General features: G+C 44.2%; 1 protein-coding gene across 1 annotated transcript in view; it reads left to right on the forward strand.

The window, feature by feature from the left end:
* The window catches only part of ATP10A (ATPase phospholipid transporting 10A (putative)), a 154,546-nt gene that overhangs the window by 69,916 nt on the left and 68,716 nt on the right, over positions 1 to 15,914 (forward strand). The window contains exon 2 of the mRNA XM_065423472.1: positions 1,833 to 2,037. Coding sequence (XP_065279544.1) covers positions 1,833 to 2,037 — 205 coding nt within the window. The remainder of the gene's footprint in view (positions 1 to 1,832; positions 2,038 to 15,914) is intronic.

Consider the following 15,914-nt stretch of genomic DNA (forward strand, 5'->3'; position numbering starts at 1 on the left):
ATATTTCCATAAAGCCTTATGGGAGGTACCGTCACACACAGGTCCAGATTTTTTAAAGTATTTAGGTGTCACTGTGCTTAGGATTTAGGAACCTAAATCTTATTTTAAAAAGGGATGGCACCTAATGCTTAAATCCCTTTTGAAAATGAATTTTAGGCTCCTGAGCCAGTTAGATGTTGCAATCCCTGAGTGCAGCAATACCTAGATTCCTTTACAAAATCTGGGTCATAATCTTTAACAGTAATTATAAAAGTTACCAGGTCTTCTGTGTTTTGATCTAGTTAAAAAATCTATTCAGGATCTTCATATACACAACATATTTTTAAGGAATACATGTAAAGTACACAAAATGGCAAACTTTTTTCCATTTCAGAATCCTGTTCTGTTGGCATAGGTGGTGTCAAGGAAGAACAACGGCAGTGCCAATTGCAATGTAACAACAATGGCAACCATCTAGGATACTGTGCTGTGTCATTTCATTAAGTTTTAATATACTGGTAGTTTAGGAAAGTGTCAAAAATAGCTATTTCCCATTTGCAGTAGGTGTTTTGCAAAGTTAATATCTTGGCTGTTTTAAAAATAAATTTCTTTTAAAATACCAAAGGGAAGAATTTACACTAATGCTTTTTTAAAAGCATTTTATTTTAACTAGAGTTAATTAAACAGGCACCTGTTCTTTTTCCCCCTGCTCCTAACAAAAAAAAGTTACCAATTAACTCATTTAAAAAAATAGAGAGGTTTAATGAGCAGATTTAGATTAACAACATATATGTTAATGTTTCAACTAGATAAATCTTTGAAGTGACAAAGAAATTCAGCTGCAAAATAGAAGGTTTACAATGGCTGGGCAGAGAGACTATGAACTACTGTATACAACAGATGTCACTATAGTTAATGTATCACTATAAAAGCTCACGTTAAGGAAACAAGACTGTCCTCTCCCCACACTCTATTTGTGGCTGCGTTTTTCAGCAGAGATGCTGTGGTGACTCTAGCTTAGTGATTTTTTTACTGGAATTCATTTGGGTTGTGTATTTTTGGCTCTTGGGTCTAAGTTTCACATGCAGCACCACACAAAGTTCATCCTTATAAGTCATAGTAGTTGTTAGTAGTCAGTGGGGAGAGGAAAAACACTTGTATGCTGGATTTCTTTAAAGAGTAATTCCCAAAGATGTTTGACTTTTTATATATTTGCATTACAGTGTGTGCAAATATTTTCATTGCTTCTTTTGAAGGCTAGACTGGGCTGATACAGGGTGGCACATAGCTGTGGTGCCTCAGGAACAGTGCAAGGAAGGAGTTGTGCCTCGGAGAGGCCTGGCCAATTCCTTTCCTGTCCTACCCTCGCCCCTGGAGGTGGGGTACGAATCTATTACTGGCCTTCATCAATAGCAGGTAACTAACCCCCTCCCCTGCACTGGTTAAGCTGAACTGATTGGTGCGCTGCGATGGGGGAGGAGCCACGGCCAACCCATCTGTCAAGGGTAGGAGTAATGGGTGTACAGAACCTATTTACCCCAATGTACTCATGCCCAGGAGGTAGGTAGGCCATTTAGAGGCTGAAAGGAAGGTGTCTTGTTCTCTTTTATGCCACCAACAAACCACACAGCCTAGCCTGTGGTCTAGCCCTTAATAATTGTTATCCAGCCACATAGCCACAAAAAGGGTGATGAAGAGGTCATCTGATTTTTCTAAAGAGGGAGAATTTGAGAATACCTTGGTGATTTTTCACAAAGACTCTGTGGTCCAGCCTAAAATCCAAACAGACTAGACTGAGACATCCCTACCTGGTCAGTGTTTTGATGTATTTCCTGTACATGTCTCTTTGTCAGGAATGAAAAGAAATATATGAACAGATATTGGAAAGAAGTAGAAGTTGGCGACTTTGTTCAGCTTCGTTGTAATGAAATCATACCTGCTGACATATTGCTGCTCTCTTCAAGTGACCCTGATGGGCTGTGTCATATAGAAACTGCTAACCTGGATGGGGAGACCAATTTAAAACAAAGACAGATAGTGAGGAGATTCTTAGAGTTGGTAAGTCAACATCTTTCATTTTTATTTAAGATAATGGTTTGTTTAAACTCAATAAGTGATTCACCAATCCAGAACCACACCAATCAATTAACCTTTCTTCTTCTAGCAGGACTGGTGCTCCCCTGCAATTAGAATTAAACTGCTAGTATATGCCAACAGTTACCTCAGATACCATTATGCAGTTATTGCCACATTCTTTGAAAATGGAGATATTTGGTAATTGTGTGGGGCAGGCAAACGTTACTTTTTTTAAATGACTTGTATTGTATTTTGGTTTTTGTATCACATTTTTAACTGTTCTTTCTGTAGATAGTTTTCAACATAGAAAATAACTATTTTTCATGTCTGTGGGCCAAATCACTTTCAGTTGGAAATTCTACCTAAAAATCCATGTCCCAGTATGTCCCTCTAGCTTTAATGGTACAGCATGCATGTATTTTAATGGTGTATTTTCAGCCGGCGAGAGCACGAGCTACAAAAGTTGCCTCACTGCTCTCTTGTCGGCATTCATCTCTCCACGACAACATTGTGCATGCAAATAAACAAACAAACCCAGGAGGTCAGAAATAGGAGGTGCTTTGTATGAAATGATTGGAAAACTAGCTTGAGGTTTACTTAATCTAGCAACCGTACTTGAGTATTAATTATATGTAAGATAGTGATAATAGCACTTCTCTAACTCACAGGGGTGCTGTGATTGTGAGGCACTCCAATACTGCAGTAATGAGGCCCATTTAAGTACCAAATATAGATTGAAGTCAATGACAAAACTGGCATTTATTTCAATGAAAGCCCCCCCCCTCCCCCCCAAAGTCAAATATTGAAAAAGAGTTCCAAAGAAAACAGCACATGACTGCCTCCTCCTAGAATAACTCAGAAAGCACTAAATACCCAATTCCTGGTTTCAGTGTCAATTAAGTTGTCAGCAGCGTGCATACCTGCAATTTCAAAGTCTAGGGCTACTGCAGCATCCTGTAATTCTCTCAGCAATATGCTAGCAGTCCTTATTAAAGTACTGGCCAAAACCCCTGGCATGTGACGTCACTATATGTGTTTCACTAATACATGAAGAGTCTTTACAACCTTTGAAAAACTTGCCCTGGTGAGTGTTGAACAGTGATATGTCAGAGGCAGTTCCTTTGAGTCACTTTTTAGACAACCAAATGACTGGGAAGATTGGGGTGGGTTCTCTGTTCCTAAAATGATGTTCACCCCTTCTCTGGACCCAGCTGAATCATCCCCACCAGAGATGGTTTATCCTTGGGGCTCAGAAATATGTTTCTGAAGAACATATTTTTTCCACCAAGTGTTATAAAAGAAATCCCATGGGAGCCTGTCCCCAAATTCCCTATAAGAACTCCATCCCACGCCATTAATTCATTGGAGCTGAATGCTGCTACATTATCAGTATGTACAGTAAAATTAGTCTTAATATGTCTGTTGCCATGTGGCACTGGCTCATTCCACAGCACTCTTGTTTAAATGGGAAACAAACAAATAGATTGTACAGTCCTTCCTCCCTCCTCTTTATAGAACACACACGTCACAGGGCAAGATGTGGGAACCCGTTGTTAAAATATCAGCAGCACATCACAGGATTTGAGCTAACATTCCCGTAGCAAGCATTGAGAAAGATTTAATATCAATGATTTTTTTCTTAAATGTGTGAAGTAGGTCAAGAAGTACTATGACTTCCATTTTACAGACAGGGAAGCTGAGAGAGAGGGACAAGTTCTTTAGCACCCTTTCCTGTGCTGGGCATGAGGAAGAGAGGAGGTAGCATGCCACATGGGATGGGAAAGCCACTTTTATGACTCCCTAATTCTGTCCCAGTTCAGAGTCCCTACCTTGTCCCCACCCATGCAATTTACAGCATGCCAGGTCTGCTCTAAGTTGCATGCCATAAAGAGCCATGTCACCAATACAGACTAGCCAGAGTGCAGTGCTTGACACGCATGCCTCTTCTAGACCCCAACACACTCTCATTTGTCAGGGTCAGACTGAGGAGCCTATGCAGAGCTGTTATGCCAGCTCTATATTGGTCTGAGAATTCCCCTGCAAAGAGGGGTGATCTTCCAGGGCAGTCTATACCCCCTTTATGGCCTCTACACATTCCATACGGCGTATACAGGGCCCAGAGAGTGACTTTCCCCCAAAACTAGAGATGGTCAGTATTCCTGGCTGCCAGTCCTGTGCTCAGAAAACACCGTTTTCTTACCGGAACAACATCTGTCCACTAGAGATTGGATGGTTCATTTGTCAGCAGTACTTTGAATCACAGCAAGCAATTATAGTGGCAGTCCTGAGACTGAGGATGCAGCACTTTGCAGGCCTTATCACACTCTAAACCAGGGATCGGCAACCTCTGGCACGTGGCTCGCCAGGGTAAGCACCCTGGCGCGCCAGACCGGTTTGTTTACCTGCTGCGTCCGCAGGTTCGGCCGATCGCGGCTCCCACTTGCCGTGGTTCACCGCTCCAGGCCAATGGGGGCTGTGGGAAGCGGCGTGGGACGAAGGATGTGCTGGCCGCCACTTCCCGCAGCCCCCATTGGCCTGGAGCGGTGAACCACGGCCAGTGGGAGTCGCGATTGGCCGAACCTGCGGACGTGGCAGGTAAACAAACCGGCTCGGCCCACCAGGGTGCTTACCGTGGTGGGCTGCATGCCAAAGGTTGCTGGTCCTTTGGGGGGAGGGATAACTCAGTGGTTTGAGCATTGGCCTGCTAAACCCTGGGTTGTGAGTTCAATCCTTGAGGGGGCCATTTAGGGATCTGGGGCAAAAATCTGTCTGGGGATTGGCCCTGCTTTGGGCAGGGGTTTGGACTAGATGACCGTCTGAGGTCCCTTCTAACCCTGATATTCTCTGATTCTATGATCCCTGCTCTAAACAAATGTGCAGAAGGCGCATGAAGATCCTAGAATTGTTTCTGCAGCATTTGTGGCCGTCTATTGGTCTTCTCAGCTGGTGAATCCCAAGAACCTAATTTTTATGATGGAGTAACTAGAAATATAAATTATTTCAATTCTGCCTTGATTTATCTGAATAATAATTAGTATGTTGGGAACATTATTGTTACTTAGTATTGTTTGCATGTTAATAAATGTGATACTTCTGACATAAAACCTATACTTTCTGTATATGATCATACGTCCCATTGATACTCAAACTGTGAAATCAATCCTTGACGCTGTACACGATTTTAATTTCATGGGCTGTATTGCCATTTCTCTGGCTTTTGAAGAATCTAATTTGAATGTGTGATTCTTTGGTATACATTTACATCAGGTAGGCTAGCAAATAAACGATCACTCAAGCAAGTAGGTGAGAGATTCATTTGTGTAATTACAGTTTAAAGATCTGATTCTCCTGAAACCAATCAATATTTGAAGTGCTACTGCACAGTAATTGAGTTTACTAATCTTTTTTCCTCATTTTGCCATAAATTTATAAGAGGCAATTTCTTTTTTTTTTTAATTTACTGATTTGCACTTAACCAGTAGTTTTTATTTCAGTATCCCTGTATGTCTGATCTTATGTAAACAAATCTTTGGAGAACAATTCTATTTAAAATGAATAAAGCAGCTCATGAAATGGAATATTTCAGAATTTTTTATTTTTCTTATAGCTTGTCATGATGCTCAGTGCTGGGTTTTTTTAAATGGTTCTTCTGGGAAGGAAAATATAGGGAGAGATTTTTCAAAGGCATTTGTGCCTTTGAAATTCTCCCCCTTAATATTTAGGTACTGTAGTCTCCGGACCTAGATACTATGGAGATTGGTATATTCAAAAACCTTAAAATAATCAGAAATTTCCTTTCATATAATTTGCCTTTAGATCAGAAAAAATATAGGGGATTTCTTTCATACTGGGGCATGGATCAGATCAATGTGTGTATTGAGACACATTGGAAAGTTAAGCTGAGAATACTTTTCTATACCCAAGTTTTGAGTGACCTAATGTTCTAGCTGTGAACAACCAGGACTCTTTTTGGAAAAGCTTAGTGTATCTTGGTGATATACCAAGTTCCTGTTAAACTCTAACCCACCCTATTTGTTCTTTATGTCACAGCAAACATTTGAGTGTGCTGTACCTAATAGGAGCCACATTGTGCAAGAAAAATCAATGTGTTTTCTGTATTACTGTGCAGGCTGTTTTACCACCACACCCTCTATAATTGCTTATGGAATGTTGTACATGTGTTTAAAATATTTTGTCCAACCGCTCTTCTGAGAGTGGCTAAGCAGATGCAGCCTTCATTACAGGGATCAATCCTTCCTTTCAGGTTTCATAAGGATGATTTAGAATATTTTGCTAGTATTAATCTAGACTCACGAAAAACATTTACATTCTTAATGCACTGCAGAGTGAAACAACCCAAATATTTGTATTTAGTGTGTTCCTAACAAAATCCACAAAGGCTCTTTTAGATATTGTTCACCAGATTATGGTTCATAAAACCACTGGCCGTGTTGTGGGACATAGGTGGAGAGCATCAATTCAGCAGGAGCCCCGGGACAAGGCTCTGGGAGGAGTGCATATTGGAGCAGCAGCGGCACCACCCTTTGAAAAGCTGGACTGGGTTCCTCTTCATACCTGGCGGGTGGAGGATCAAGTCTTAACCCCTGCCCTCTTTCTTTCTGAAGAGCTGGGCCTTGTCTACACACAGTCATGTACTGGTTTGATTAAATAGATTTAGATGAAGTGGTTCTGCTAAACCAGTGAAAATTCCTGTGTGGAGGCACATTTATTTTGGTTTATTTTGGACACTTTGGATTCACACTTTCCTGTTTCAATTTAACTTAAGTCAGTAAAAAAATCAATTTGCAAGTCCTAATCAACTTAAGCTAAACTGGAAATAAACATGGTCTAAACCTAAATAAAAGCATCCACACAGAGCCTTCTGCATTGGTTTAACTAAACCAGTTTAAAGTAACTCCTAAAGCTAAACCAGTGCAACTGCACACATAGGCTAAGTCTACACTACGGGGGGGGATCGATTTCAGATACGCAAATTCAGCTACGGGAATAGCGTAGCTGAATTCGACGTATCTGATCCGACTTACCCCGCTGTGAGGATGGCGGCAAATCGACCGTCGCGGCTCCCCTGTCGACGGCGCTTACTCCTACCTGGGCTGGTGGAGTACGCGCGTCGATTCGGGGATCGATTATCGCGTCCCGACGAGACGCGATAAATCGATCCCCAAGAGATCGATTTCTACCTGCCGATCCGGGCGGGTAGTGAAGACAAGCCCATAGGCTGACTCTATCATTGCTGGTGCCACTAGCTGTATGCTTGAGGTCAGGTCTACACTACAAAGTTTTGCCAGCGTAGCTATGTCAGGATGGGGGGGAGGGGGGGGGGAATCACACCCCAACCAACATAACTATGCCAGCAAAACTCCCGATGTAGCTACAGCTTATACCAGCACAAGGAGTGCTTTTGCCAGTATAGCTTGTTATTTGGGGAGAAAGTTTAACTGTACTGGCAAAAGAACTCCTTTTGCTAGTATAAGCTGTGTTTCTACAAGGGGGATAGCCTTTATAATATAAACTAGCCCTGAGAGATTGTGGCTGAACCCCATGAAAGGACAAAGAGGGTAAAAGAAGAATCCTTGCTTCCCTTTCCTTTTTCTACCCACTCCATCCATCCATAGAGGGCCAGCCTCAATCTAGCTCTGTGTGTACCTATCTGAAAGGACTAGTAAAAATACTAAATTATAATGAATAATTAGATGGAGATTGACTAATCATAATGCTTGGTCGTATTTAGAGATGTAAATACTTTGGATGGACATGAGCAGGCTGCACAACATTTCTAGCAACTTTCTGGTGTAATTCCCCGTGCACTCCTTTTTTAAAAAAAAAAAGTTCATGGAGCTAAGTAAAGTTACTTTAAAATTCCAGATATGTGAATGTTAAAATAGCAGACTAATGCTCTATCCCACACACATTGCCAAAATTAGATTCACCATAGGGAAAAGAGAGTTTAAAAAAATCCCACAACAAGCAAAAAAGAGAAACCAACTTCCTCATTTTGTATCTTTTGTACTGCAATGTAGTTAAACTAAAAACTGACTTTTTTTTTAGCTGAAGCTTTCAGTGAAACAAGTCTTTTTCAGAATTCCCAAACTTGACATGTCACACTGTATTATATAGGCTTTTTGTTATGCAACGCAAAATGCTAACACGTCAAGCCCATTCAAAACCACAGATCAAAGGCAGGCTTTTAATTTTCACCATGTCAGTAGAAGTAAAACCTTTCAAAGCAACACAAATGTATTTTTTAAAAGTTGAAACAGGGTGAAAAGCACACCATTTGTATTGATGTACCATATCCTTTCAGGTAATGCTATGTTCAGAGACAGCTTCTGAGAAAATTGTGGATGTCTCTAATTATGAAAATATATTTCTAACAAGATGATATAGCAACTAGCAAGACAAAGTAAAACAGCAACAAATAGAACATCTCATTGAGTATAAAATTTAAAGTGGGTCCTTAGCAAGTGGAAGGATTATAAATCTGTTTACTTTTAGAATTTTTAGTTAATATAATAGTTTAGCACTTTTTCACTCCGTCACTACCTTTGTGTTGTTGTCTCGTGATTACTTTTGCAGTGGCAGGGGGAAGTTATGCAAATGATTAAAGAATAGTTCAGTTCCTCTGTGGTCGATGTGAAATGAGTTGATTATCTCATTCTAGTTTCCAGTGTGTAGGTGTCCACATCGCTATTCTTACTGTCAAGATTTATTGGCAGTCTCATTATAGAGGCTAAGGATTTGAGTAGGCATTGGTCAAAATTTTCAGACCTGGGCATCTAACCCGAGGCACCTAAATAAATGGTGTGATTTTTTTTTTCAAAGGTGCTGAGCACTTGGCATCTCCAGTTACTTTTGTGCCTAAATATGGGTTGTGGGGCCTAACTTAAAGTATCCAGGGTTGAAAATCCTACTCATGGAGACTGAAATACCCTCGTGTTCCTAAAGGTGGTCCCTTCAGCCCAGAGTCAAGGTGCAGGGGTAAAGCTGGAGACGGGGGAATGCGTAATGCTACCGCGCATGTATATATCTGCTATGTGGAGAAATAGGAGACTTCAGTCTCCAGGAGGTTAGTTTGGCACCTCTACATTACAATTTTTCAGATGGAAAAATTAAGCATTTCAGATCTGGAGAAAAAATGTTAAACTAATTTTCTGCTACAAAAGGGGTAAATTTTTAAATTTAAAGCAAGTTAAGAGCAGGTTTTTTGTCCTTTCCTTTAAATTTTCCTGGTTGTTGCTGGTTCGAGCTGTCAACTCCAATGTTTTGTGACTGTTTTGCATCATTTAAATATGGCTTTCTTTAACAAAACCAAATGTCGTGGTTGATTATTCCTTAGTCCTAGATACTAATTGCTGTGCCTGTTGGGAAGGGGAAATCATTTTATAATATCTGTTACCAAATATGATTTTTTCTTATCAAACACTGAGCATTTTTGAATTCAGGACCAGAGTAAGGCTACGTCTACACTAACACTTTTATTGGTGTAACTTATGTCGCTCCGGGATATGAAAAGACCCCTCCTAAGTGTCATAAGTTACACCGACAGAAGCGTTGGTATGCCCAGCGCTATGTCAGTGGGAGACAGTCTCCCACCGAGATATCTACTGCTGCTCATTGGAGGTGGTTTAATTATGTCGACAGCAGAGCTCTCTCCCGTCGGCATAGAGTGGCTACATGAGCAATCTTACAGCAGCACAGCTGCATTGGTACAGCTGTGCCGCTGTAAGTTAACTAGTGTAGACATGGCCTAAGGCGCTCTGGAGCAGCATGACAAACAGCTCCCCATGGCACTGCCCCTAGTGCCCCACCCCCATTTCATAGCCACACCCTCACATGGAGGGGCAATGACAAGGGCTCCTCCCATTCCACAGAGGTAAGGTCAGCAGCATGGGACCACCTCTATTTCATGGAACCACAACAGGGCTTCACAGGCTTCATTTCTCCTCCAAAAAGGTAGGGGTGGCAGCAGAGAGGTTATGTTTCTAAAGCATGGCTCGTGGGCTCGTCAACGTTTACGCAACAAGGAACTCATGTTAATTGGTAAAACAGACACTTAGCTAGGTCCGGACAACAGCATCACAGAAATGTTAACTTACCCAGAGTGGTTCTCAAGTTCCCCAACTCTCTCCTATATGGTGTATGTCAACTACAGAGTTATTAATCATAGATTTATTGTTAATCCCCTCATTTCCCCTGCTCCTCCCTCAGCAGAGCTATCATAGAGGTACCTGGCTCTGGTATTACGTGAGGATGGGGTCTTCTTAATACTATGATAGCATCAGGAACACTAGTGCAGCAAGTCTGTGATAATGGATGATGTTTAAAAAAATATATGATTCCAGGCTAAGACTTTATGCCAGTTTCTGGTTTGGAGAGCATTGTTATCACTTAGTTATATAACCTAGAAATTAGAGACTATAATGGAAAGACTGACACAAATGTAACAGTGGTGTCATCACTAATGGTATCCTTTAATAGTCAAATCTAATGCTCCATTTTCATTATCCATATTAGAACTGTTCTGTTTTCTCCAACAGCGAGAACTGGAATCTCACAGAAGCAGAGGCTCCCTGCAGGTTACAGATTTCACCCATTTGCAAAATAAGATTAGAATCAGCCTATATAAACACTTCTTCTGTGTAATGTCCTGAGATCAACTCTTTTATCTAAATTGCATTTCTGAGATGGAAATGCAATAGGTACATCAGGCTTCACCATTCACATCTGGTATCCCATTAATCTCAGAATTTACTATTTATAAAGGACATTTCCATCACCAGTCACTGCTTTGTGGTGTTGGGGCTCTGGAGTTCCATTTTAAAATTGTGCAGCAAAGAGAGAGCAAGAGAGCTGTGTGCCAGCACCAATGAAAGCGCCTATCTTACAATTTCCAAGAGAACTCATGTAAGAGCAGAGAAACATAAATACATGGAAGAATTGCACCCCTACCCTCTGACTGATCCTCTTCATGGGAGGGCAGCGACCCTTCTCCCTCCCTTTTTTCTCTCCTTCCCTTCCCTTTTGGCAGAGCTTTGTGGGAGGGGAGAGAGTATGCCCAAGGGCTCCCCTCTTGCCAGCAGCTTCTTTTAAGAGATGAGGAGGAGGCTTAACAACTCACTTTCCCTGCTTCCTGCTTTTATTTCCTTTTCCCAGCAACAGTTCTACTCATGAGTAGTCTGAGCAGCCCTCACCCCTGACTATTGGGGATATGTCTACACAGCTCGCAGGAGCTTCCCTGTCCCAGTCAGCATACTCGAGTTAGCACTCTAAAAACAGCTCTGTAGACATTGCTTTGACGCTATGGCTCAGGGTGTAGCTTGAGCCCTAAAGCCCACCCATCTCCCGAAGCTACAGACCCGGAGTGCCAGCTCAAGCTGCAAATTCCAAGTGCAGTCTGCAGTTACGTTTAGAGCCGCTAGTGTGAGCCCCACAAGCCCAAGTCTCTCGACCCAGGCTGGGAGGCTTGCTGCCACAGGCTGTGTAGACACTCCCTAGGAGCAGGGCCGGTGCAAGGATATTTTGCGCCTTAGGTGAAACTTCCACCTTGCGCCTCCCACCTCCTCCCCTCCCCCCCCCCCCCCCCCCGGAGCATCGTTTATTATAAACATTCAAAAATGAATACTGCATAATGTGGCATTGTTCATTAGAATACATACATATTCGGCTTGAAAATTTATTAATTTCATTATTTAGACTACATATTTAATGAAAATAAATGAATAAAATGACAGGGTGTGGGGCTGGCTGGCTTTGGGTACGGGGGTGCGGGGTTGGCTGGAGACAGGGGGGTGTGGGGATGGCTGGCTTTGGGTACGGGGGTGCGGCAGGGGCTGGCTGGAGAAAGGGGGTGTGGGGCTGGCTGGCTTCGGGCAGGGCAGGGGATGTGGAGCTGGTTGGAGATGGGGTGCGGGGTTGGCTGGAGTTGGGGGTGTGAGGCTGGTTGGCTTTGGGTACGGGGGTGCGGGGTTGGCTGGAGACAGGGGGTGTGGGGCTGGCTGGCTTCAGGCAGAGCAGGGGATGCTGAGCTGGTTGGAAATGGGGTGCGGGGTTGGCTGGAGACGGGGTGTGGGGCTGGCTGGCTTTGGGTACGGGGGTGCGGGGTTGGCTGGAGGCAGCAGGTGCGGGGCTGGCTGCGGGCAGGGCAGGGAGTGCAGCAGGGGCTGGCTGGAGACAGGGGGTGCGGGGCTGGCTGCGTGCAGGGTGGCAGGTACCAGGTCCGTCCCTAGATATTCTGGGGCCCTACGCAGCCCCCCCGCAGGGGGGGGTGCCCCAGGCCTCTGTGGGGGAGACGGGAGCGGGGGGGGGCGGCTTCCATGGGGGGCCAGGCCTGGGGGGGGGGGCTGGCTTGGAGGGCAGAGGGGAAGCACCCCCCAGCACTCACCAGTGGCGCGGCTGGGGCCGGGTCTCGGTACTTCCCGCCGCCGGTGAGTGCAGCCCCGGCCCTGCTGCAGAGCTCAGGGGAGTGGGGGCAGGACGGAGCTGAGCAGGGGCGGGGCCCTGGGGAAAAGCCAGAGCAGCAGGGAGCAGCGCAGCGCCCCCGGCGGCCGGAGGAGGAATGACATCATTTCCCGGCCGGCCGGACGGAGCTGATCAAAGCCGCAGCGCCACCTCGCACAGCGGCGGGAAGAGGGTTACATGTTTAGCCGGCGCCGGGTGAGCATCCCAGACATTTTGGGCACTGCTTTTTGGCGCCCTCAAATCTTGGTGCCCTAGGCGGCTGCCTAGTTTGCCTAGTGGATGCACTGGCCCTGCCTAGGAGGCTGTGGTGGCGGCAGCAGCATCAGGCCCCTTTATTTTTAGAAGCTTTCTTAGGCCTTAGTGCTGTCAAATTAAAATTCTGTGCACTCTGTACTGCAGAACACACAGTGTGTGAGATTTTAATTTAACAATTTTGACTGCCAGCAGAAAGACTGGTAGAGGTGTTGAGCAACAGTATCAAGCAAAGGTGAGGAGAGCATGGACTACTGGGGAGTTATGAGGACATGGACAAGATATGGACGAATATCAGTGTATCCTCTTGGAGGGGTTGTGAGGATGAAACTAGTAAGAGTTCATAAGGTAACAGCCCATGTTGCGCACACAACTTTTTCAAACACTAAAACTTTGGTCTCTGTTTTTATTCAAAGATTGGGCTAATGTTTGGGTTCGTTCTTGTTAAGTATAAACCAGTTAATCCATTCCACTCTCTGGCCTTTGGTAGCTATGGGTCTCCACATTCTTAACCTTCAGTCAAGTTCTGGATCCATATTTTGGAAGCTACTTCAACCATGAAATGCTCTTTTTCCTCATAACTACCGCCTTACAGTGTTAGTCTCCTTCAGGTGTGAAGACAAGTGAGGAACAAATGGTGTATGTTTAAACGTGTACACCAGATCAGAAGCTGCCCAGAACCATTCACTATAACAGAGCTGGAACAGACACCGGGTAGCATCAAGTGTGGAACAGCTGCGGGCTATGACAACATAGCTCCAGAATTCCTGAAAAACCTTGGCCACCGTGCTCAGCTTTGACTTGTGAAATTCTTCACCAGGGTCATCAGTGAAAGGAGGCTACCAAAGATATGGCGCACCGCAAAAGTCATTGGCCTCCTAAAGCCTGGAAAGAATCCAAGTCAAGCATCAAGCTACCATCCCATATCTTTATTGTCAGTGTGCTTCAAGGCACTGGAGCGCTTGGTTCTACAGCGCATATTACCTGATGTGGAGAGAATTTTGAGCCCTAACCAAGCCGGTTTTCGCCGAGGCCATAGCACATATGACCAAGTACTCAAGCTGACCACATTTGTTGAAAATGGCTTCCAGACAAACTTGAAAACAGGCGCTGTTTTCATTGATCTAACAGCGGTGTACGATACAGTATGGCACACTGAGCTGCTCGTGAAGGTATCACAGGTCCTGCTACCTTGGGTTACAAGCGTCGAACTGTTCCTCCGTGATAGGCAGTTCAGAGTCCATATGGGGGAGAAGATGAGTGCTTGGAGACAACAGAGCAATGTGTTACCCCAGGGCTCTGTGCTTTCGCCAACCCTGTTCAACCTTTACATCAATGACCTGCCAACGACGGAGTCACGAAAGTTCATTTATGCAGACGACGTCTGTTGCGGTACCCAGGCCCAGACGTTCCACGAGCTTGATGCCACCTTAAACTGGGACATGACAAAGTTAGCTGACTACTGTAAGACTTGGCACCTCCAGCCACGCGTCATAAAAACAGTCTCCAGTTTGTTCCATCTTCACCACGCCAGTGCAACCCGAGAACTGATCTGAATGGTCAGAAGGTGAAGCATGAAGTAGAACCAGTCTGTCTAGGTGTGACCTTAGACCACCCACTGAGTTAGCATGCCCACCTGAAGAAGACAGCAGTTAAAGTTAAGATGTGCAACAATCTTCTTAGCAAACTGGCAGGTTCATCATGGGGTGCTTATGCTCCAACTCTGCAGACGTCAGCTCTTGCCGCCTCATATTCGGTGGCGGAGTACTGCGCACCAGTATGGAGCCGATCGTCACACACAAAACTGGTGGATAAGCAGTTACATGCCGCCATGCGTATCATCTCCGGCACCTTGCGTCTGACTCCACTCCCAGGGCTCCCAGTTCTGAGCAATATTGCTCCTCCTCATATCAGACGAGAGGTTGCCACTGGCAAGTTACCGGAGAAAGTACGTGCCAACTCAAGCCTGCCGCTGCACAATGACCTTTTAAAACCACCAGCTGCACATTTGCCACCACATCGCCCATTATGGTCTCATCCGCCATGCCAGGATGTTAGGGCGGAAACACTCTGCTGAGAGAATGGATATCTGTTATAATCCCCAACCAGTCCCTGGTCGCAGACCCCACAATTTGCCCGCCTGGTTTTGACCTACCCCATCTCCAATGGTCCCTGTTGAACAGGTTCAGGACTGGGCAAGGTCTCTATGCAGCCAACCAGTATCGCTGGGGCCTTCGTGACAGCTCTTTGTGCAGTGGTAGCGTAACACAGACGATGACGCACATTGTCCATGAATACCTGCTGACTAGGTTCAGCGGTGGCCTAGAAGAACTGCATCACACCACTGAAGATGCCATCACTTGGCTAGATGACTATGCACACGCTAAATAAATAGAGTACTCACTACACCAAAGCACTTCAGAAGCTCTTCACTAGCTCACTACTCTGGACTTGGTTATTTGAACATTGCTTATCCTCTCGCTTGCCATACAAAACAATACGTTTGTACTCAGCCATCTGTCTTGTTCACATCTCTCTGGCAGCTGTGTAATATTTAATGTTCTGCTCAAGACCTCACCGACGCATAGGAGTATATGAAAAAAAATGCTCATAAACGTTCTACGTGTGTCAACTTCTTGGTTAGTGGATTGTCCCATGACTGGCTAAGATCTTTTCACCAAATTGCTACTTAAGAATGGTGGAGTACTTCTCAGGAACATCAAAGTTGTTTTCCTGCATATTGAATATTGCACAGATCACTCATAATATTTTCCATTAGATCTGGCCCCAAGTGTGTTTGGCTTGTGCAACTATACATCCTTGTTCTCTTTAAACAAACATTGCCTGAAAAAAAAATCTAGTTATAGTAGTAGTCAATGAGGAAAACAAAGCTGTTAAATTCTGATTTACTTTTTGGTCTTTCTCCCCCCCCCCCACCCCCAAATACCATAGATCAAACTGCTTTTTTTTTCCCCTTGTGAACTAGCAGCATAGATAAATTCTGTTGTGGATGCTAATGCTGTTTAGACATTTTAAAATGATCACTACTTTAATATATAAACAACTGCTAAGAGTGCATTCTGCATGTTTTGGATAAATAACATCATTATGTAATTCAGACTGCACAT

This window comes from Emys orbicularis, chromosome 1 (genome assembly GCF_028017835.1).
Source record: "Emys orbicularis isolate rEmyOrb1 chromosome 1, rEmyOrb1.hap1, whole genome shotgun sequence".
NCBI classification, from domain to species: domain Eukaryota; kingdom Metazoa; phylum Chordata; order Testudines; family Emydidae; genus Emys; species Emys orbicularis.